A 23,514-nucleotide genomic window follows, 5' to 3' on the forward strand; every position below is an offset into this window, starting at 1 on the left:
TTTTATAACCCCGTGGCTGACATCCCTTCCAGACTGTCCTTCTGAGGGCTCTGGCTCTCGGGCAGCTCTTGCCCATGGAGCTTCTCTTCTGGTTTAGAGTTTGTTTTCCTGCATACTTGGACACTTTGATCAGTGGCTTAGGCTTGCCTTTTGATAAAAAAGAATTTTGGTGGCTGCCGCTGCTTTTTAGGATGTTAACCACTGCCCCAGCAGGGTGCTGGTTCCCATGTAAAGTGTGGGGAGCTGTTTTATGGGCTTTTTGGTGTTTTTAAAAAATACTTTCTCTGCCTCGATGGGTCATGCTTGGGTGTTGGTGTATCAGCCTGTCTGGAAGTGACATTTTGCTGTTCCAGTAATAATTTCTCTCTACTTTCTGCCATTTGGTTTCACACTAGAGGTTTTGGTTTTAAAGATGAGTCACAGGAAACAGAAATTGGGATTTTCCACGCAGAAAAGCACAAGAGTTTTATTTCATGGGCTTGAGCTTTGCCAGCAGCTCTTACTTGATGGGGACAGTGTGGGCATCGTGTGCAGCACTGAGGTGTTTGGGGTTTAGCCTGAGATCCTCACCAAGGCTTCCTGCAGCCCCTGCTGGGAGCCAGAGCCCAGGGGCAGTGGCTGCTCGGGTGAGTATTGCATTTTGTTGGTGTATACAAGTAACTGTATTTAAAAAGCCACAGCTTTAGAATTCTTCATGTAGAGAACTTGTTTTTGTCATGTGTTACCAGCATATGAAATTAAAAGGAACACAGATATCTCCCTTCATGAATTTTGCCTTCAAGCTCATAAGCATGGCAAATTTTCCACTCATGAGAAGTCTCTCTGGGTTTTGCTTTTTAGAAGTGCTAATTTAATCTGAATTTAAGATTAAAGGGAAAAACGACCCACAAATAATAAATCCAAGGCTCAGTATATTTTAGCAGCAAATGAAGAGAACTAACTGTAAATACAGAGATTTTTGTTAAGGATCCTTTTTATGTTTGTAACTGGAGTTTTAAATAACTGCTTTGTGATTTTTCAAAAGTGGTGCTATAATTCATCAGTGTACAAAATGAACCCTTGAAGGGAAGGGAGACATGATGAATGCTTGAGAATGATACTATGGGGCAGTCTTACTTTCTCCTACAAAAATAGAGCAATCATTTCAACGTAGTTGCTTTAAATATAGGTCAGGTTAAATCACTTGAGACAGGACTTGACCAACAGAAGTTACTTGTCAGGCTACAGAACTTCATAATTCTTATTTAACTGTATATTCTGACTTCATCCGTGGTGGTTAGTTGGACTGTATTTTAGCAGGATTAATATGAAGTGTTAAGTGTTAAGTTTGAAGGCTACTGTACAGTTGATTCTGTGGTGGTAGGTCAGGTGATTTATTTATTTATATATTAGCAAATTCTATTTTGTCATTAAACCAGTTCTCTGCTGTTCCTTATTCACAGCTCTTGAAAGCCGAGTCTGGATGCCTTACAGGTCACTGCAGGCATGTTTCAGAATGACATGTTTGTCCTTTAAATCAAATAAAATTGTTCCTAGGATTTTTCCATCTGTTACTTGTACACTGGGCTAAACTGTGTTTAACAACTGAAACATTGTTTTAAATTTGAATGTTCACCCTATTTTGTTTGTAGAAATAGCAAAATGAGAATATTGTTTCTAATGTGCAGCTGTTATATTCTGTATAAGTGGTGAGTTAGGGTTAGCTCACACAGGTGAAATCTGCACAGTGTAAAGCCTCAGTTCTCCCGGGAGCTTGGCCTCTCTCTGTGGGGTTTGCATTCTGGCTCTTGTTTGGGGTTTTCAGGGTAGCAGATAGCAGTGTGGGGTTTGCATTCTGGCTCTTGTTTGGGGTTTTCAGGGTAGCAGATAGCAGTGTGGGGTTTGCATTCTGGCTCTTGTTTGGGGTTTTCAGGGTAGCAGATAGCAGTGTGGGGTTTGCATTCTGGCTCTTGTTTGGGGTTTTCAGGGTAGCAGATAGCAGTGTGGGGTTTGCATTCTGGCTCTTGTTTGGGGTTTTCAGGGTAGCAGATAGCAGTGTGGGGTTTGCATTCTGGCTCTTGTTTGGGGTTTTCAGGGTAGCAGATGGCAGTGTGGGGCCCAGTCCCCAGCCCTGAGTGCCAGGGCTCTCTGGGAGATGGGCTCTGGGCTTTGCTCACCTGTGGGTGAGGCAGCCAAGGCAGAGCTCACCTGTGTCTGGTTCTGCCCTCCCTGCTGGGTGTCCTGTTGGGGCTGGCTGGGCTCTGGGCAGTGATTCTAATCTCTGAAGTTTGCTCTTTCCAGAAGCAATTTCTCAGCTGCTCATCCCCTTGCTACAGGGCTGCCATCCCTTGTACTTCTGTTTGACTCATGTTACAGAGATGATGGCTTCAAGACAAAACCTGGATGTCTTAAGCTGAGAAGGCAAGCACAGCCCTGTCACTCTTTGTTTTAGTAAGAGCCTTTTGTTAATCTTTTGCTGACCACTCTGATTTTTGAACAGTTTTCTGAGAATTCACAATCATTCACATTTTATTAGCTTTATCTCTCCTACTTTACTTTTACCAAAGCTTTTAGGACAATGTTATCTATTGATTGCATATGAGTTCATCATACTTTAATAATTTGCTGTCCTTTGTTTGAGATTTGGGTTCTGCATCTTCATCAGAGGATGTTCTGACCCAAATTTCCCTTCTCTCCTTGTTTCAACTGGACAGTACCAGGAAAACTACCTTAATGTCACTGGGTATAATGCAGTTGTGCTTTCCCTATTTCTAGGCCATGTGCAATCTTCTGAAAAGCATGGAAGGCTACTTAAACTTCATGTTTGATGATAGGTTTGTTTCTCTGAGCTGTGCTTTGTTCTTGCCTTAATCCCCACTGTGCTGCTGCAAATTGAGTTGAAAACCATTGGGGTTTATGGATGTGCTGGTTCCACTGTGTGTATCTGAAAGAGAGATGCTTAATATGCTTCATACAGTTGTTCATGTTTCTCCTTAGTCCTTTTAATTTTTCTCTTGTGAGTTGTCTTTTAGGCAGTTTTGTTCTTTTATCTGTGCTTTTGCAGGGATCTCATTGCTGAAGTAATACAGTGACTGACTTAATCCAAAGTGTCTTGTCACCTGACTGTAAGGGTTTTTGAAAAAATTATTGTGTGTTCTTGGGCATATGGAGTTTCTGTGATTAATAAAGTGTCTCAAACTGTACTGATTTTGAAGATTTTAATGCCTACAGGCAGTTTTTTTATTGCCTTTTGTTTTTTCTAATAAGAGTAATCTGTGTTTGCAAAATTAGTTCCCTTCTGGCTTTTCAAAGCTCACTCTCTGAGAGAAAAGCAGTGCTTGTACATATTAAATGGCATGGTGGTTTATTTTAAATGAGGCAGGGTCTAAGTAGTTTGTATTTAAAAGTGTGGGGCTTTTGTGGACTTGCTGCAGTGAAATATGAAGTCTTGTAAAATGGAAGTGATCTCTCTTCATTGCTTTTGTGAGATGGCTGGATTAAAAGAGCTGGAAACATATGTGGTGTAATTTTGGGTTTACCAACTGTGCACATTAATGCTGAATGAAGACAAGAAATAAGATTCACTGTCTTCCCCTAAGCTGTTTTATGGCAAGAGTCCCAAAGATACCAATAATTCTCTGATCCAGAGAGCACTGTTCTGAATTCCTGAGATTAATGACTGTCAAGGAGGGCTTCCCCAGCTCAAAAATCTGTCAGGTTCTACTGTATTAAATATGTTTTGAGGTTTGCTGCTGGCAAATCCACGGCAGCTTTCTGTGCCTTGGCCTGGTGTTGACAGGGACAAACAAGTGAGCTGGCTTGGCTTGGGTAAGCAGTGGCATATGGTGTTGAGATCACTTCCCTGAGCAGGTCACTTTGTGGACAGCAAGCAGTTGGGATTAGATGTGAAACAGAAAAGTGCTAATTTAATGCAGTAGTGAAAATATTGATTTGAATTTGTATGGCTTTTTATCTTGGAAGGCCAGTGCTGTAGAGAAGTGCCAGATGTCTGTGGGTTGTGTCTGATGCCATTAGCATATGAGGCAGGTGGTGCCCTGTGCCTGCACAGGGGTGCAGTGCTGTTCCTGCCTTGGGCTGGCAGAGCTTTCACCTCTGCCTCCAGCCAGGTGTGAGCAGGGATGCTGCAGGGAGAGGGGATCAGAAGATGCCTTTACCAGTGAGCTGATGTAGTTTGTTGCAACCCAGAAGCTGCTGCCTTGGTGTTTTGATGCCAGGGGAGCAGTACTTGTGAAGATGTGGTGGGCAGAGCTAAGGTGTGGTTGTAAGTCTCTTTATTTCTTTGCTTTCCCTGTGTATTTTGGGATTCTGGATGTTCCAGTACACCTCCTGATGACAGCTGACTTGAATGTCAAAAGACATGGTGAGTATTTTGGGATGAGTCTGAGGAGATTGAGTTTCCCCATTCTGAGTTTGGGGAGAGCCCTAAGGAGAAGAGGCATCTAGGATGATAGAAAAGAGTAGTGCATGCTTGTACTGTGTACAGGGAGCACTCACAGGGCTTCAGCTGTGGTGAGCTCATGTCAGCAACAGATTGCTGGGTAACAGAACAGGAGCAACTCTTGAACTATCTTGAGCTCTGCTTTATGGGGTGGATCTCTGTATCATGCCCAGCTGCTGTGGATGAAAGGATCACTGAAGCCTGAGGATTTGTAGCCCGTGTTCCTGAGAAAATACTTTTTGCTGTGTGTTCTTCTGCTGTGCTGAATCTCCTTGGCTGCTGTGTTGGTGTTCAGTTCATGTGTGAAATCTGCCAAGCATCTTTTTTTCAGTCATGTTGCAATCGCTGCTGCACAGCTTCCCACTCCAGTATTTGTGGGAATCGTACAGGACAAAAGGAAAGAAAAAAAACAAAACCAAACAAACCCCAAAGTAAAAGCAAAGGCCCTCACCCCTGGCAAAGGATGGCAGAGGCACTCAGTGCAGTGTATATCAGTGTGGAGCAGTTGATCTTTATTTTGGGACAATAGTATGGAAATGGGAAGAGTTGCCAAGCATTTCTGAACACAGCTGATAAAAGCTGTTTTGAAAATCTGTTCCAGGACAATTCATTTGGATTAGTTCATTTAGCTGGTGCTGAGTTCTGTAGACAGAAGTGGGACATTGCTTTAAAATCTTACTGCAGTGCTCATGGATCTTGTTGGATAAGCAGCAGTGGCTGCTGGATCTACTGTGTTTATAAAAGTCGTGCTCAGGCCATAATTCCCCCCTGTTTAGTCTTTGTGTATTTAAGCCTTGTTTGGTGGCCCTCAGGACACTGATTTGGTACAGTTGAAGTCTTCTCACAGCATGATGAGATGTGGCAGCTCTCAGCAATAGGAGGGACTTCACCAGAGCCTGGTGGTTTACTGCCCTTCTCACTTGGGAGTCCCAGTGAGGCTGTGGTGGCCCAGGACTGATGTAACTGTGTCATTGCAAGCACTGCTGGCTCCTTTTGCATCTTGTCACTGAAAAACCTGGTGACTTGAGCAATGTGTTTATAGAGCAGCAAATCCATCTGCTTGTCTGGGTGTCTCATAGGAACCTCCCCCACTCCCCCCAGACCGAGTACAGAGCCAGGCAATGGGGTAATTAGTGCCCTGCTGGGAAAGAAAGGCTTTAGTATGCATGTGTATTTATTTTGAAGAAATTAGTATATTAAATTGATGAAAATATAAATCTTTTTGGTAGTGAACATTACAAGCAGAGTTTCAATGTAGTAGGAAAATATGATAAAATACAGAAAGTAATTTTTCACTTTGGGAGGAGAAGTGGAAAATGATTGTCATCTCTAGAGCTTGAAAAGGCTTAGATTTGCAGTCAGCATTGCTGTGTTATTGCTGTCAGGCTGAAAATCCTGGAAGCTGTTTAAGCAGTGCCATATGCCCTTCTGAATTGTCCAGTGAAAAACAATGGGAGGTGGGGGGGAAACCCCTAAAACGATAAAGCTCTTTTCAGAGCCACATCTGGACTTAATAAATGCAAGCACACATTGTGTAATTTAATGTATCTGCTTAAATTAGGTCTCAGACACAAGAGTAAAAGGCCTGCCATGTTGTGTTTGTTGCAAAAAGGATTTTCTTAACATATTTATTTTCCTTGTGTAAGTTGGATTGTGACCTTGTAAAAAAATCTGCTAGCCATGCAGCTAATGCAGCTGGAAATAAGAAACCTGCTCCCTGCAGTCCTGGTGTTTAAAGCTGGTAAGGTACCAGGCATGGTGATTGTGTGTAGTTGTTCTATTTTACCTTTGAACATGAACACACAAGTACTGAAATCTGGTTTTTTGCCCTGACTCTGATATGGAATAAGGCCCTGGGTCAGTACCTGTGAGCTGTGGCTCCATTGCCAAGGGCTGCTTTGGGCAATTGCCCCAAAATGAGGAAAACCTTTAAAGAAGGTTCACAGCATGTGAGCCAGAAAATAGGCTGACAAGTAGGCTTTGCCCCACTCCTGGAGAGGGGTAGGAGGGTTGGCTATTTCTGTCCAACTCTGTGAAAAGCAGCTGAGGAGAGCAGCCTATTTATAGTAGCTCTCAGTTGCCCATAGGAACATTTGCATCTCCAGTTGAAAACTTTAGGGATCTGAAAACTAAGAAGGCTGAAAACTCAGGTGGCATTAGACTGAAGAATAAACTTTTGGTTGCATTTCATGTAAGAAAATGACACCAGGATTGATTAGAAAAACTAAGATGCACTTACAAGTTGTAGCTGCAATTGTATTGTTCTGGGGAGAAAGCAGGGACTGTGGTGAGAAAACTCATGCTGGGGTGTGTGTGTAGGAGAGCAGTGTTAAGTCTTTAAATTTTTTCCCCTTATGTCCTAATGTCTGTGATTTACTTCAAAACATGCACATTAAAAATCTAAATACTCTAGAGCTCACACTTGTTCCCCCTTCATCAGATCTGACTTCCACTGGGTTAGCTGAGCTCCATCTGCAGCCTCCTAGATTCCCTGAGTTCCCGTTTTCTGTCAGTGAACCTGTGATATACAGGATGCTTCAGAAAACTTACATTTCCTGCACTTCAAACAGAGAAACAGCATTTATATTTCAAATTGCCCCTGGGTATTTTTGCAGTTGGAGGAGAGTGGTTCCTCGTGCTTGCTGCCCTGCTCTCATCTCCAGCATGTTTTGGATGGAGAGTGGCTGTAGCTGAATTCTCCAGGTGAAGGGCAGGAAGGGACCTGATGCTTCAGGCTCTGTGGTGACTGAGTCTGCAAGGCTAAAAGAAAAGGGAAATCCACCTCTTTTCTTGGTTAAATCACAAGAAATAACTGGGGGAGGAAATGGGGCTGTTACTTCTGTGTTGTCACTATGAAACTGAAGATGTAGTTTGAGGAACTACATGAGGAAATATAAACAGAGCACTTAACAGAATTTTATAAGCAGTATTGTTCTGATATTGACTCGAGTAATACAAAAATTTACCCAACAAAGATGAGTGCACTGAAATGGACACACACCCCCATCCACCCAGCTATGTGAATTTAATCAATTTCTCATGAGAGATTAAAATTTCTCTGTAAAAATTTGAAATATGATGCTCTGTTTCACAAGTCTGCTGCAGCATTCCTCATGGTCTTCCAAAGTAATTGGTTTTTTTTGCTGTAGGAAGGGAGATGTCCATGTTTATTTGATAGGATCGATAGAGCTGTTCTACTGGATTTTAATTTCTGATGTCAAAATATGCTGTGCTGAAGGCCATGGCAGAAGTGTCCCTCTGCAGTATGAAGTGCAGGTGTTCAAGGCTGCTGTAGCAAGCATTTTTCAGCACTTTTGATTAGAAACACTGCCATGAGAAGAATATTTATTCAATGATGTCTGCTACTCGCTTGCTATGCCTTAATATTCTTTGTGAATATTTTGTTTAAAGTTTGTCTTAGAACGTGACATGTAGGCTGCTGGCAATAGAACTGTGCTGTAAGACTGCTTGAAAAGTCTCTAAATTACTATGATTTCTTTTACAGAGGGAAAAACAGCAGCAGCAGTCACAAAATGGAGTGGGTTAAATAGGTGTATGTGTCTGGGCACATGTCAGCCCATAACTCACCGCTGGTGCTGAGTGTTTGCAAACTGTTGGAAACTCAGAGGGGACCTGTAGTCTCTGCTTGCTCCCATTTGGCTGCTTAGTCAGTCCTGTGAGATTGGGAGTTGCTGCCCTGTTCCCTTCTGAGGCTGAGGAATCTGTGTGTTGAATCAGCCATTGTCAGAGTTTGGGCAGGTGACATTTCAGGTGTGTAAGGAGGGAAGGGCTCCCCTCTGTGCCCTGCCACAGCTGCACTCTGAAGGCTGGACCTGTGTCACTCTGGAATGCACACGACTGTTAGGTTGAATTATTGTGGAGAAATTACACTCCAAGGAGCCTTCTTTGTCTTCTCAAGGGTTTGTTAAAGCAGAGCATTTCATTGTTGCTATTCCAGGTTAAATTTAAGTGTGTGCCCTCCTCCATCTCCCACAGTTCTCTCTGCTACCCACATCCTCCGTAGCACCCTTCACTCTTTTTTATTTTTCTCCTTTGTAATTTTGCTTAGAGAATTTAGCAGCACTGTGAGAAGAAAACCTTGAAGCTCAGAGCCTGTTCTGTAGTGCAGAGAGGGCTGTGGCTGCCCATGAGCACATCTGTGCTTCAGGGACCCCTTCTCCCCTTGCTCCTCAACAGGCAGGACACACAGCAAGAGTGGAGAAAATGGAAGGGCAAATGATTGGGGAAGCAGAGTTGTGGTGAAAAAAGAAGTTAAGGGATTGAGACTGAAAAGACACTGGGGATTGTCACTTTGTAGGTTCAGTGTGCATAGATCTAACATGAAAAAAATTTCCTCATCAGGTTCTGTAGGGCAAGAGGTTTGATTTAAAGTAAAAATTACTGGGGTTTTTTTGTTAATTAAGCTACACATTCTAATAAACTAAAAGCCAGTGAAAATTTCAGACTGTATCAGTTTAGTAGCTCCATTTATATTTTATATAAATACTTAATCTAAAGTTAGAAACTTGTTTTCATAGGCTTAGAAAGCCTTTCAAAAGACCTTTATGGTTATTTTTTTGAATAGTACTTGATAGTTTGACCAGTGTGATGTTAATAAGCCTTTTTTTTTTTGTTTATGTGATTACTCACCATTCAAATACAGCACATTAGTGATTGTGGCCTTATGCATTATGGATGAAGGCCCTTGCTGTTAATACAGATCCTACCTTTGAGCCAGTCAAAGCCTTTATTTAGCAGTGCAAAGGCAGAAAATGAGAAGGGTGGGTTGTGTGTCACACAGGCACATTTGAACTTCATTAAGACCCAGATGTGCATTTGCAATCCCAGGCAGAGCTCTAAAACTGATCCTGGGGGTGCTGCTTGTGGATGAGGCTGGGGTTTTCTGGGACCACACCTGGGGGTTTGCAGGGATCAGACCTGGGGCTTGCAGGGTCATACCCAGGGTCACAGGATGTCAGAGCTCTGTGCTCAGGTTGCTTCATTTCTCCACTAGTAGTTTACCTTCAGTGTTGCACGATGTGCTCTTCACCTCATGTGTGCCTTAGCTGCTTTTTTCAGATTGTTTTTCAGATTTTTTCTAGATTGCTTCTTCACCTTTTCCCTCCCCCCAGTTGTTTTCAACCGTACAGAACAACTCAACCTCTTTTGGGTTGTTCAGTACAGTACAACTATTCTAGCTTCCATTTTTTCAGAGAGAGAGCAGCTAGAAGAGCTGGCAGCTGGGGTCTTTAACCTGGACAGAAGGAGGCTCAGAGGGACCTTGTCTCTCTGCAGCCTCCTGAAAGGAGCTTGAAACCAGGTGTCAGTCAGTCTCTTCTCCCAGTCCCATCAAGCAACAGGACACAAGGAAATTGCCTGAAGTTGTGCCAGGGGAGCTGTAGATTGATGTGAGGGAAAAATGTGGATGTGGCATTTGGGGCCAGGTTTTAGTGGTGAAGACAGCGGAGCTGGGTTGACAATTGGACTCAATGCTCTCAGAAGCCTTTTCCAACCTTAATGAGTCTATGAATCTGTGTAGTCCACATTCATGACCAGACTTTCAGAAGCCTGGGTGTTCTGCTCTGTGCTAGGCAGCCTTGTTACTGCCCTGGTAGGAGCAGAAAGGGGTGGGGGGAAAGGTGGAAGGGGATAAATAACTTTTTGTGCTCTCTAACGTGTGCGTTTGCTTTTCTTTACCCGTCAGCATAAGGTTCCTTACAGTGGGCTTGCTGTTTTTCATTTCTGCTGTGGGGCTGCATTTCTATTTGACTGTTTTAAATAGTATGTTTGCATGGGGCTGAAAGAACCTTCTGTATTATAAAAGATGAAAACTTCAGCTCTCTGTTAAGTCAGAGAACATGGCTACTTGTGCTGCCGCTTCTCAGGCTGTTTGGAGCTACAAGGGAAAACAGCAATGGAAACTGGTTTTTTTGCCTGTCTTTCTGATTTTAGGTAAATATTTCTGATTCTTTTTCGTGGATAAATGTGTTTCTTCTTGGTAAACAGTCTTGCTGCCTTTTGTATCTCAAGCTGAAAGTAGGACTGCAGGAGGGAGAGAAATTGATAATGAAGTGATGTTGTGTTTAATTTGGTGTTCTTTCTACATGAATTGCACTTTGTGTGTTTGGTGTTTTCTGCTGTACTGAATTCTGTCAAATTCATGTCAGTTTTGTAGCCCTGATGTGTATCTGGCTCCTTGCTTGGGCTTCTGAGCACAACAGCTGATTTGGTAAACTTGCCATTTTTCCAGAGGGGATTAGTTGCTGTGTAGGAATTGTTAGGATCCTTCCACTGAAAGCACTTTTGAGTCTATCTTGCTTGGAAACTACTTGTCTGATATTTGGGGGTTTATATATTTGGTGGCATTCAGGAACTTGGTGAGGGGGAGGGAGTATGGAAGTCATGCAATTAACTTTTTGCTCTTTAAATTGGTCCTAATTAATGTACACTGGAAATAAAACCATACTCGCAGTGTTTGAGGTGCCACCGGGTTTATTCTTAAACACATTTCTTAGTCAAGCTGTTGAGTTCATTTTAGAATGTGGTCTTCAGGTTCTGTGGTGGGATTTAAAATAAAGGCTCCTGGAGGTTTTTTTTCTAATTAAACTTACTATCAGAATTTGGATTTTATTTCTTTTGAATTGTGTTGACTTAAAGAAATAATCTGAGTTTAGAGCTGCAAGACTCCTTGAAGGAGTGATTCTACAGCAGTATGTAGGTGTAATCCTGTGTGACCAGAGCCTGTGTGTCTCACAAAGCAGCAGCTCCTGTTTGACTGTTCCATCAGGTCTTACTTCTGCCTGATGCCAGCCCATGTATGTAGTTTTAGTTCATGTTTCAAACAATTTTAGCCTGGTGGGACCCTGGGAAGAGTTGCATTGAGCACTTTCCTTTTGTGGTTTCTGTAACTTACTACTTTTTCCCCTCACTGTAACTTTTGCAAAATTGTTGTTCCAAAGTAGGTTTTATGTAGCTTTTTTAGTTACAAAAATAAGGTTATGATTTTTGGGAAATAAAGTGTTTTCACTTTCCCTTTCTGTTGTCAAGCTACCTCTGTAATAACATGTCCATATTCTTTATAGTTTCAGTGTTGGCAAAGGTTCCAGTTAGATGATGAAATATGTTCAGATCTATTTTATTAACTGGTCTGGTTGTGCTAAATGCACATCAAAATAATCTGTTACATTTCTGGTTTACATTGTTGTATTCCTGTCATAGTGAAACATGAGCTTTGAAAGGCCCGGCAGTGGAAAAATCCTGCTCAAACCTCCCTTAATCATAGGTTTAAGTGTGACTGTGTGCACACTGGCAGACTTCTGTTTTGGGCAAGTGCATGTTACTGTGAACTAACAGAGAAATTCACATAAAATACTGCTAAGCTGTAAAAAACAATGTGAAAACTGTGTAGCAGTGTTCTGACCTCGTAATGATTTACAGCTGGAAGAGCAGAACTGAGTAAGGAAAAAAGGAACAAATTTCAGCCTCATGTGAGGGGCTTCTCAAAGATTTTTTTTTCCCTTTCCTCTCTGAGCTGTATCAGTTCAATACTGTTTGTAGTTTTGCCCCTTACAAATGGACTAGAAAACCCACAGGGGAGACAGAGGTGGCATTGACCCTGCAGGGGAGGACTTTCAGCAGGGAGATACAGAGGGACAGTCAGCTCTTCTTCAAAGAGCTTTAGAGAACTGCTCTGTGTGGGACAGGGAGTACAAAAATGAAGGACCAAATGGAGCCTGCTGTGCAAAGGGAGCTGGAGAGGATGAGAGTGTGAAGCAGGACTGGAGAGCTGGGAAGTGGGATAAATGAGCACAGCAGGGGGGCATGAAGGCCAAGTATTTGAAATGAGAAGGGAGGGAGAAAGGAGAGAACATCATAAATACAAGAGGCACTAACAGTGTCCGGGGAATGGTAGGAGATGAGGAAATAATTGCGGAGCAGCTAAGAGCATGGAAAATACCTCTGTTGTTTCAACAGCTAGAAATACAAAGGGAGGATGTGTTACTTGGGATCCGCTTCCCAAAGCTCTGAAACTGCAGGAATGTTCCAGCTTCTGAGGAGCTTTAACAAGGGCTGAGGAGCACCAGTGTGGCTGGGTGGGATCTTCAGGGTGACTGTGCTGAGCTATGGCAAGGAAGCTCCAGCTGGGATTCATCTCTCCTTGGTCCTCTGTTGTCATTATTCCCTATTGTCCCCCTCATCTGTCCTATCCCCATTCCCCCAACTCTGAAATACTTGTTATTTTCATGTATATGCACCTGCTGGAGATTTTTAGGAGACTGCAGAGACTGGTGCCCAGTTCATGTAATTCCTTTTTCTATTTAGCTACATTAAATCAACCCATGTGTTTGAGTAGGTAATTTGATTGATTGCCATTATTTTCATCCAATATGTGTTATTTCTAGTGTGTTAAAAGCAAATACTGCTTATCATGTGTCTTTTCTTCTCCCTTGTGTAAGCCAAGCTTATTCACTGTACAATAAGGACAAGTTTTACCAACTATGACATGAACTATTGATGTTTCTAATCCCTGAGTCCATTTCCAGTCCACAGAATATTCTTGAGTTGTACCCATAGCTGCTGTACTGACTTAAGAGTTACCTTTCAAAATGTCCTTTCAGTTGCTTTTAAGTTGCAAACATGTATTCTGGTAGTTCTGCAGGTGTTATTTTTAATATTCAATTTTATTCTTAGTGTTCAATGTTATGCTTCATATTCAATGTTACTCTTAATCTTCAGTTTTATTTTTATTATTTTAAAGAGAGTAGATGCTTCTCTGTAAGATTTGGTGCTTTTCCTTATTCTTGTCTGGCGGTGTTCTGGCATTTATTCAATCTGTTTGATTAGAATAAATCAGAGACTTATTCTTTCTGAGACTTGCTTTCTGCAAACAAGGTGTTTGGCCTCAGGAGTCATAGGCACTTACTTGATTTTAAAAAGCTGCTATATGCATCTGTTGGCTTCTGCTTTTAATAGTCTCAGTACAGAAATGTGATCTGTTCAGGGTTTTTGTGGTTAAAACTGCTTTAGATGAAAAAATTAGGATCGTTATTCTGCTTTTAAATCTCCCAACCAAAATTTAGGATCAGAGTTAACTTGAAGTTTTTGCTGTTGGGGTATGGTTTCCCCTGTCTGCTGAAACACTCCTGTGTCTGAGCTGACTTGAGCTGCTTCAGCCAGCTGTGTGTGTGTGACATTAGGGAGCAGTAGCTGTGTTGTTTGTGGGCTGCTCTAGAGAGAATGTTGCAGAAAGCTGGGAGTTGTTGCTGTAACCTTTTCTGGCTTGGAACCTTGGCCAACAGAATGTACCTGTAATTTGTGCTGTGGACAGCTGCTGTCTGTAGTGCTGCTTATTTGCAGAGTCCAGTCACTGTTTTGTGACATTCTTGGGTTTGAGGTTTATACCCCAAGTGCAAACGTACTGCAAGCCCTGTTCCCAACTTCTTTCAGGTATTGCTAAGGCTCTGTGTTACTGCCACTTTCTCAGGCAGGGGTTTGCAGTGTCTCAGAACCATGTGAGTCTAAGCAAGGAGTTAAAAATTGGATCTGGTAGATAAAGGCTGAAATGGCAGCTGAGCTCCACAATTAAAGTGTCCAAAGTGAAAACTGCAGTTTAATATTCTCCCCAAACACAGTTGAAAGCAAAATCTGAAACAGTTGAGTGAAAAGTTTCAAGTCACTGCCCTTGGCAGGTATCAGCCTTGTCAACAGCACTAGCAAGGCTGTGGAAAATGCTTGGGCTCTGGTTTTGGCAGACAAAAAGTAACCACATGAAAATATTTGAAGTGTAATGTATTGTAGTGTAAGAACGAAGAGCCTGTGTTTATTACTGGCTATGTGTTTGTAAAATCTGTGTGTTTTGCTTTGGTTTGCTGTCTTCATTGGTTTTCCTGATCCGTACAACTACTTATTGTGGAACAAATTCACCTCTGAAGCTGGAGCTGAGGCTCAAGATGGAGCTGAGGAACTGACACAGAAGAATTAATAAAATTTTGCTTTGAAATTTGTTGTCTCATCTTTTCTTTCTGTCCTTTTTTTTTTTTCCTCTCAAGATAGAAGACTAAGGGACTAAAATATGAACACTTTTCCTCCTCTTTTTTACCTCTAAACCTTCTGATTAAAATTCCAGAAAATAGAATAGAATAGAGGCATTTGTTATTACATGCACAGTCTGGTAAGACTCATAAATTAGCTGATGCTCTCACATTAAGGCAGGGTCATTACAGCTCTGGCCTTACATTTAGATAGGCTTCAGCTTTCATCTACATGTCAGAAGACTTAGTGGTAGTATTTCTGTTAGTTTCTCCTCTGTGCGTCTTTACTGCATTTCTTTGTGTTTCATATTTTTTGGGTAGTCTCAGTTTCAATCAAAGAAATATATTTTCTGTGCTTTTTTTTTAAAAGTTTGTTTTTGTTTGTGGGTTTTTTTTTGTTTGCTTTGGTTTTTGTGTGTGTGTTTGTTTGTTTGTTTGTTTGTTTGTTTTTTGTTAGATAAGCCAGCCTGTTGAAGGTTGACAAGGTGGCATTGTACGGGCAGGGATTAGTGAGGAAAATGATGAATAATCCAGTCCTTCAATCTTGACTACTTGGTTTTCCCAGTGGCTTGTACTACCCTTATCATAACACTGCTGTGTCTTTTGCTGATGTCCTTCAATGTCAGTTTTTAAATAAAAATGATGAGGGACAGCCAGACTTATTGTGGCACTTTTTCTGTGATTCATGCTGAGAGACTGATAAAAAAAGCAGCTTCAAGAAGAGTGCAAAACCCAGAGTTGTTCTACATCTGGGTCTGCTGCTGAAGTCTTAGCCAAGCATTGACTTAGTCAAAGAGCTTTTCTAGGCTATGTAAATCAGGAACAAAAAATCACAGTGGAGTTGTTGCATACTGTTGAGAGACATCATTTCATGAAACCATAATTGTCGGAGTCTCCCCTGGTCAGGGTGACTCCAAAAGGTGGAAAAGTCTCTGCTCCAACCCGTGCCTTCAAAGAAAGACTCAGCAGTCCTCAATCATCCGGTCTCAAGGTTGTTTATTGTAAGTTATCCTAAAGATTTTCTTCTGGGCTGCTGCGGTCTGCTCAGCAGGTCAGCCAGAGGCACTCTCTGCACATTCTCTGCCCGCCCCCGAGGCTGGTGCTATCTTTTATACTAAAAACTACGTGTACTTTATTTACAATTCCGTTCCAATAGCTATCACCTATGTTAGACAGTCAGCTTCTATTCTAAACCAATCTAAAAGCACCAACATCGCCCAAATCATGGAGGCTAGGAAGAAGCAAGAAGAAAGACAAGACATGCCCTGATTCCTCCATCTTGGAGCCTCAGACCCCCATGTACAAAATCCAAACCCCACTGTACAGAGGTCAAAACCCCCCTCTACAGCACTCAGAAATTTTTCCCTTCACTCTGTGATTATCTCTACTATGCTACCTAAACTTGTGTGACTTGTAATTCTTCATACAGAGTTGGTGATATGCTCCATGGGCTAAGATCAAAACCCCACGTGTCTTTGGCTGCATGCCAGGGTCTCAGAGCCCCCTGCCAGAGGCTCGAGCCATCCAGGGCATCCAGAGGGATGTCCTGGGTTCTGACACATAATCTTTGTGCATAATTACTTAAAAATAATGATAAAAAAGTCATAATCCTCTATGTCCCTAAAGTCTCCTGAAGGTGCATGGTGTATATTTTGTATCTTTCAGTGCATTTAATCCCAGTAAACCCTGTGAGGGAGGATGGGTTGAATCCTAAGAGCAGGAAGAGAATAATGCCTGATTTGCTGACGGAGCCTCCAGCCATAGACCCGGTTTATGAAGCTCACATGTACTGCAACATTCCCAGCATCACTGAGCGCAGCATGGAAGGTGAGCTGGGGGAGGGCACACCTCAGGTTAGCTGCTTGTTTCTTTGTGCTGTTATTGGAATTGAGAACTCTGTGCACTGTCAGTTCATTGCTGCTTGGAGAAGGTGGAGCAAATGCCAGCTGGTCACTGAAATATGTTAAATCATTCAAAACATGCTGCTGATCTTTCCCTCCCTTTGTATCCTCTTTGTTCTCTTGATTTTTGGAAATTGTTCTGTCCAACCAACAGTCAGCTATAGGTCTAAAACTGAAAAGGTTGGGAGCAGTATAGATATTTAATATTTGAATTGTAGTTCTTGTTACACATCAGCTGCATTTCAAACAGTTGACTTGGAATTCAGGAAGAAAAACCCCACAGAAGTAATTAATTTTGGAATTACAAGCCATTAGACACGGTCAGCTACAAGGCATATTTGCATTCTTTACTCCACAGCAGCTGCAGCAAGTTTGAATGAAGTCCTTCATTAGCATTTCCTACTAATGGTTATCAAATAAATCACAAACTAGTATGTCAGAAAGATCCAGATTAGACATGCTGCAAAGTCCATCATTGTGATGGGGACCTGAAGAGAGGCATTATGAAAGTGGAATAACCTTATTGTGTTGACAGAATTCGGTGCATGAATAGTGTTTTGTGTGGTTGGTGGACTTCAGATGTATTGTGGAGATATGCTAAGAATCTCAGTCTTGTATAACTTGTCTTGCAGTCTGAAGTGAAATCTTTCTTGGGTTGATAAATTGTAATTTCCTGGGTGTGTTGTCTTTCATTGCAATACTAAAGCTGTCAAGCTAATGATACCTACTTATTAAAATTTATATTAAAGAAAGTGGATGTAGGTAATTTTTTTTTTCTTGTTTTCCCTTTCTTCACTTTAGGTCACGCCCCTCATTATTTTAAGCTGGTGTCAGTTCAAGTGCTGATTCGACACGGCGACAGGTACCCTCTGTATGCCATTCCCAAGACAAAGAGACCTGACATCGACTGCATGTTGGTGCCCAGCAGGTAAAATTCCTGAAGTTTGTCTTTACTAAGCTCTTTTTTTGCTTAAGAATCATTCTTTTCCTCTTTGGGAAACAATTTGTGCAGCCTGAAGTACACTGTGACTTCTGACCATTGTGTATTGCCATGGTTTAAAAAACCAACCCCTGGATCAGTGGTGCACAGTATTTTCTTTGAAACAAAAGCTATTGCTTGTTACCAGTTCAGACCAGAGTAAGTTCTTAGTATTTCTTTAAAAAGCAAAAGCTATTTAGTTGGATATTGAAGTTGCCATTCCTGTTAGATAAGTTTCTGCATTTTGAAAATGTAACTGCATTGTTTGAGATGATCACTCCTCTTCATGCTTCTCTTCATCTGAATGCAAAAAGCTCTCAGGCAGTTCAGCAATACCATAAGATATTTGTATTTATTTTTTCTTTTACTCTTCAGAAATATAGGCTATCTGAATTTTCCCTTAATGCTTTGTGTCAAAATTCAGGAAAAAACAGGAGTTGTACATTTAACTATTAAAATACAGGTTAACAGAAAGTGCTACTGTTTGCTACTTGACAACTACCCCTTTCCTGTAGTTACTTCTCTCTGTTTAGATCTGTCACAAGTTAGTTATTTGTGTCTAACTGCCACTAAAACATCATTTTCCTTTCTGTTTCAGTATAGTGCTTTTGTCTAACATCATATCTTTGTAGGTTGCTGAAAACTGTTTTCACATCTGAATCACTTTGAGCTGCAGATATGATCTGAATTGTTCTTTGTGGCAGAACCTTCCTTTTTTGTTTAGATTCTACCCACTGATACAGATGAATTATAGTGTACAGCAGTAGAAAAACCCAGTGATGATGTAATTTCTCAACCTTTGCCATGACTTGTTTAATTACATGTAAATACTTTTAAGTAGGATGATGATGACGATTTTTCAGCAGAGGACTTACCAGTGAACCTACTGAATACTTAAAAGAAAAATACCAAGATATGTTAGCAAAACCTCTGGGCAAATCTACCCCTTCATGCTGCTGTCCCCTCAGCAGTGTCAGCTGTGGAGATTTCCGTGGCTGAGGGCTGTCTGTTGTGTTCCTGCATACATTACTCAGGAAAAGAGGCACAGTAGGTACACAGAGTAGTGTAGATGGACCATAAATACCTTTTTCCAGAATGGCATGGAATCTCCTCTGTCCTTAATTCCACACCAGAAAAGCAAGAACATTATTTCTTGACTCACAAATGGCTTTACTCTGTTGTGCTGGAGGTGTTAATGCCACACTGAAAGTACATTGCATCTTGGTGCCTGGGAGGATCATGGAGTGGTTCTTCATGGAAGGAATTCTTAGGCAAGTGCAAGATGAAGAGATGATCCAGGACAGCCAGCTTTACTCAGGGCAAATATGCCTTGCCAGTCTGGTGGTCTTCTGTGATGGGGTGACTGACAGTGGTCAAGGGAAGACTGAACAGTGTCATCTGCCTGGAGTCCTGTAAGGCTTTCAGGGTGGTCCCTCGTGGCATCCTTAACTCCCAGCTGGAGAGATGTGGATTGGAAGGGTGGATGCTCAGTGGATGAGGAATTGGCTGAATGGATGCAGAGGTGATCAGTAGCTCTGTGTCCATGGGGGCCCGTGGTGAGTGGTGTCCCTCAGGGCAATGGGACCAGTGCTCTTCAATCCCTTCATTCCTGATGGACAGTAGAATTGAGTGCACACTCAGCAAGTTTACAGTGACAGGAAATTTGTGTCCGGCTTGAGAAGTACATCCATGAGAAATTCAAGAGGGTCAAGAAGTTCCAGCAGTTCACCTGGCTTGGGGCAATCCCAGACATGGGTGCAGACTGGGAGGAGTCACTGAGAATAACCTGCGGAGGACTTGGGGGTTCTGCTGGATGAAAAACGGGGCACAAGCCAGCAGTGTGCACTGGCAGCCCAAGAGGCCAGACAGTGGCTGCTCCTTTTCTGTGGTCACACTTCAGCTTCCACCAAAATGTCTGTTTTGCCAAGAGGTGTCATCCAGGGGTCTGGTCCAACATCCTTCAGGAGAAGCTGGATTTCCTTGAGAGGTCCCTAAGCCCAGAAGCACTCTGTGCCCACTGCAAGCTGAGTGACTTCTGAAATGAGATCTGCATTCCTGAGGCTGCAGAGATAACTTCAGTTATCTCTGCCATAGAATGGAGTGGGAGCTGTTTTAATAAAAAAATAATTTTTCTAAGAAGATGGAAAATTAATTGTTTGCTAATAGCTATGATAACATTTTAAATGTCCTGCCTGTAAGGGGTGAGATTATTTTCAGCATAAAATACTAAGTAGAGAAATATGATCCAGATTTCTATTGGATTTCCTAAAGGCTCTGATCTTCTGATCTTTCTTAATATCTGTCATGTTAGAATGTATGTGAGAAAGCTTTATTGAAAAGATGTTAACAGCAAGTGACAGTGTTAGATGAGTAGCTGTGTTTCTCAGTATTAGTGTGCCACATGGGACCTCAGTTTTCTGTTTGTCAGAAAAGCTTTTATAGCTGTTTCCAATTCAGTTTCAGGCAAGAAGTACAGCATGAAGGCCCTGGAGTCAGAAAAACTATCCATGAAAGGCAAGGAAGCAGTGTGACTTTGACACAGAATGACCAAGTGGAGCAGTTGAGAGGGCACAGTCAGGCCCTGGGGAGGCCAGAGGGGGAGCACCCGTGGCTCTCACTGATTTGTGAGCATTAGAGCATCACTGTGTAAATGACACATCCCTTACCACTCACAGCCACTGAAAGACCTTGTCTCCTCAAGAACAAAATTTATGTAAAAGAACATCTCCTCTCCTAATTTAGGGCAGCAGAAAGATTAAAGGAGTTGGCACTGCACCATTCTGTCCAGATGTGTTAAAGCTGACCTTACTGAATAATGCTAGAATGAAGCCATTGTTTTGAGTGGAACATTCATTACTTCAGCATCAGGAAGTTATTTGCTGTGTTTGGCTGTCAGGCTTATATTCCTTTATGATGTAAATTTGGAGCTTGATTGTAAATGTATTTATATGGGGAGGGTGACAGGGTCTGTAATCACTGCCTTTGAACTGAGGGTTTCTTGCTGCAGTACAGTTGAGCTGAGGTGTCTGATGGAAAGTCTGGTTTGTTTAAGCTCTCTGGACTTACAACATCAGATAAGCAAGCTGCTCATGTGCAGGCTGCTCTTTATTTGACTTGGCGTTCAGCTGATGGAATTCATTAATTAAGCAGATTATGCCACAGCCCCGTGGACTTCTAGTGGATATGCAAAATAGCCTTGAGGTCACGCTTGGGTTTCGTGAATTATGGATTGTGACATATAAGTGTGGAATGAATATAAACAAATGGATTAAATACTTCGGAGATTTCTTCCATCTAAAACTTCAATTAATATTATTGTTATAATTTTTATTGTTCTGGATGCAAATTTCCAAAGGGAACCAAGTAATGCTTACTTTTTTCCTCAAGAAAAGTACTTGAATGGTGTTATGAAAATCTGTTCATTGTAGTATTTGCTTATGGGGGAAAGAAATTAATCCCACACATTTTTTTTCCTTATGTAGCTCACATTTATAGTGTCAGAAGTAAAAAATATGCAGTGTTTCTTCCCTGAGTTTGTATGTGAGAGAGAAGAAACGCTTTTTGGAAGATGCTAAAATGATTTCAGAAGACTGCTATAATTTGGTAGTAAGCTGGGTTAATTAGCATATACTTGAAGACATTTTGAGAGGTGTTGATGGTAATCATAAGAAGCTTAGTAACAAATACTGAAATTTTAGGTTCAATATGCACATGTTTTGAAACTGCCGCAAAAACGAGCTGGGAGGCGGGAGATGAGACACGTATCATACTGTGAGCTGGAGGGGGTGTGGATCTGACTTGGAGTGAGGTCAGGGTAGGATCCAGACCAGAGTCGGGTGAAGAAAGGTCTCCTGAGGCCTCTGCTGGCTTTAAAGAGTCAGACAGCAGTGGAGGAGATGGAATTACAGAGCCAAGGAATGGTGTGGGCTGGAAGGGACCTCACAGATCCTCTCATTCCCCCTGCCAGGGGAATGAGACTTTTATAACAAACTGAGGAGTTTGTTATAAAAGTGTACAAGCTGTGAGACCTTTATGAATAAATAATCCCCAACAGTACTACTACTGCCTTAGGATCTCTTCTGTAGACTACACTGATCTATTGTCAGGTTTAGTGGCTTTTTCCATTCATTTGTTTTCTGAAAAGCACACACTGTAGTACTCCTTTGATCTCACTTTTTTTTGCCTACTTGGACTTCACAGAAAACACGTTATTTTTGCTTGAAGTTCTAAAATGATTTTTTGCATTTTAAGTGAAGAGGAAGGAGCTCACTCTTGGGGTAGTTTGCAGGCAGAATCTTGTATTGTATGGTTACAGACAAGTCATGTTTGTGTGTCTGAAGCCTGGTGGGTCATGTTTACTCACTGAGTGATGCACTGAGAGCTCTGCAACTCCTTGTGAGAAGCCTGCTCCTCTCAGCTTTTGCCATGCATTTTTGTATTAACTCCTCAAGGAAAAAGGAAATTTTATTGATGGATGCCAGCTCTGTTCCTGGCAGAAATAAGTGATATAGTTCAAATAGTTGTGCAGTATTTCTTCCCATGGACACTGGTTACAGTGCAGCAATAAAAGGTGATATTAAAGCATTTTAAGACCTTTGCAAATATGATATTTAAGTGTTGATTAAGGGTTTAAATGTGTTGGTCCATTTTAATGGTAGTGCATGAAAACCAGAGCATTCAATCTGGGATCTATTATCCAAGTGCTTAGGTTGTAAATAACAAAAGGATCAACTAAATTAATTATTTGAGGGAAAAGAAGCATCCTCAGTTTTGTTACAGATAAAATTTATTCTATTGTACACAAATAAAATCATTAAAAGGCAAATTAGCAGATTCTAAATAAGAGAACCAAATACTAAAATTGGGAAGTGTGACTGTTGTTAGTGGGTTTAAATGAAAAGCTGTTCCATTTTCTAACAAAATTTGAAATATCTTTTATACTCCTACCTTTTGTAAATGTGCTAGCTTGCCATTGTAAGGCCAGGAACATTACAGAAGGATATCTCTTTAGTTCATTTTTATTTTCTGATTACTCTTATGGAAATAAAATTTTAAGGATAATTCAGCCTTTACAACTGTACAACTGAGCAATTTCCTTTGCTTCCTGCTCCAGCAGCCCCAGCAGCCTCCGCTGTGTTGCCTGGATACTCCATCTCCTGCAGCATCTGTAAATTGGCCAATTCAACAGGAGGATTCATATTCTAAATAAAAGCCAAGTCTTGGGGTGGGAGGGGGAATGCTTTGTCAGCTGGGAGCCCAAGTGCTGCTGCAAGTCTTGCTGCTAAGAAAAATAGGTGTTTGTTTGCCCAGTTGTACAGGGATATCTGTTTAACAGGAAGGAAGCTTTGAATTTCTATTCAGAAGATGTCCAACAGTCATATTTCATAATGCACTTTTGCAGGCTTGGGTTTATCTTGTGCTCGCTTTAAATCCAGTGTAATCCAAAGTTAAGCAACTTGCATCTCCATGTCTAATATTATTAATACACTGTATTAATACACTGAAATATAAAATCATCAATTATCATCCCTTTTGTAATTTTATCTTGAAATTTAATTTATTTTGCCTGCCATTTTTTCAGAAAAAAATCCTTTTGCAAAGTACAGATAAATAAGTTTCTTTCTTCTTCCCTTTCTTTCTTCCCACAAGTGATTGCTGGCTGTTTTATCAGCACAGATTTGATTCCATTAGAATTCTTTCAGGCTTTTGTAAGCAAAGCAGCAAAAGAAGCAGAATGGATAAAGCAGTTCTGTTAGTTTTCTTTCACATGTATTTGCAGAACTTATTAATTAAATGAAGAGAGTTTAAGGAAAATTTTGATTGTCAGTTTATTCACGTGTAGAGTTTTATAACGTTCAAAATTTAGAAAATTGGTAGTTCAGCCTGCTACCTCTGTAATAAGCTTAAAAAGCCATTTGCTAATGGTATAATTTAATTTTCTCAACTTAATTCTTCCATTTTTAGATTTCACTGCTGAGCTGTGGAAATAGTGCAATGTACAAAATGTTCTGTTGGAAATGTTCATCTGGAGCTGGAGTAAGCTTCTAGTGTATGATTGTACCACAGGAAGCCTCCACTGCTTGAGAAACATAAACCAGGCTTTGTTCCTTTCTCTGCTTTGCAAATATTAATCTTCAGTTGCCCTATTAAAATTACAATATACAG

General features: G+C 41.3%; 1 protein-coding gene across 3 annotated transcripts in view; it reads left to right on the forward strand.

Moving 5' to 3' along the window:
• PXYLP1 (2-phosphoxylose phosphatase 1) overlaps window positions 1-23,514 on the forward strand; it is a 49,653-nt gene that overhangs the window by 20,695 nt on the left and 5,444 nt on the right. For 2 of the 3 annotated variants that reach the window (XM_038145892.1, XM_038145891.1), the window contains exons 3-4: window positions 16,135-16,296; window positions 17,172-17,298. In XM_038145892.1, the coding sequence (XP_038001820.1) occupies window positions 16,135-16,296; window positions 17,172-17,298 (289 nt within the window). Of the gene's footprint in view, window positions 1-10,296; window positions 10,391-16,134; window positions 16,297-17,171; window positions 17,299-23,514 lie in introns of those variants that run through there. The other variant, XM_038145893.1, reaches the window with a different exon arrangement.

The sequence above is a fragment of the Motacilla alba genome, chromosome 9 (genome assembly GCF_015832195.1).
Source record: "Motacilla alba alba isolate MOTALB_02 chromosome 9, Motacilla_alba_V1.0_pri, whole genome shotgun sequence".
Taxonomy (NCBI): Eukaryota; Metazoa; Chordata; class Aves; order Passeriformes; family Motacillidae; genus Motacilla; species Motacilla alba.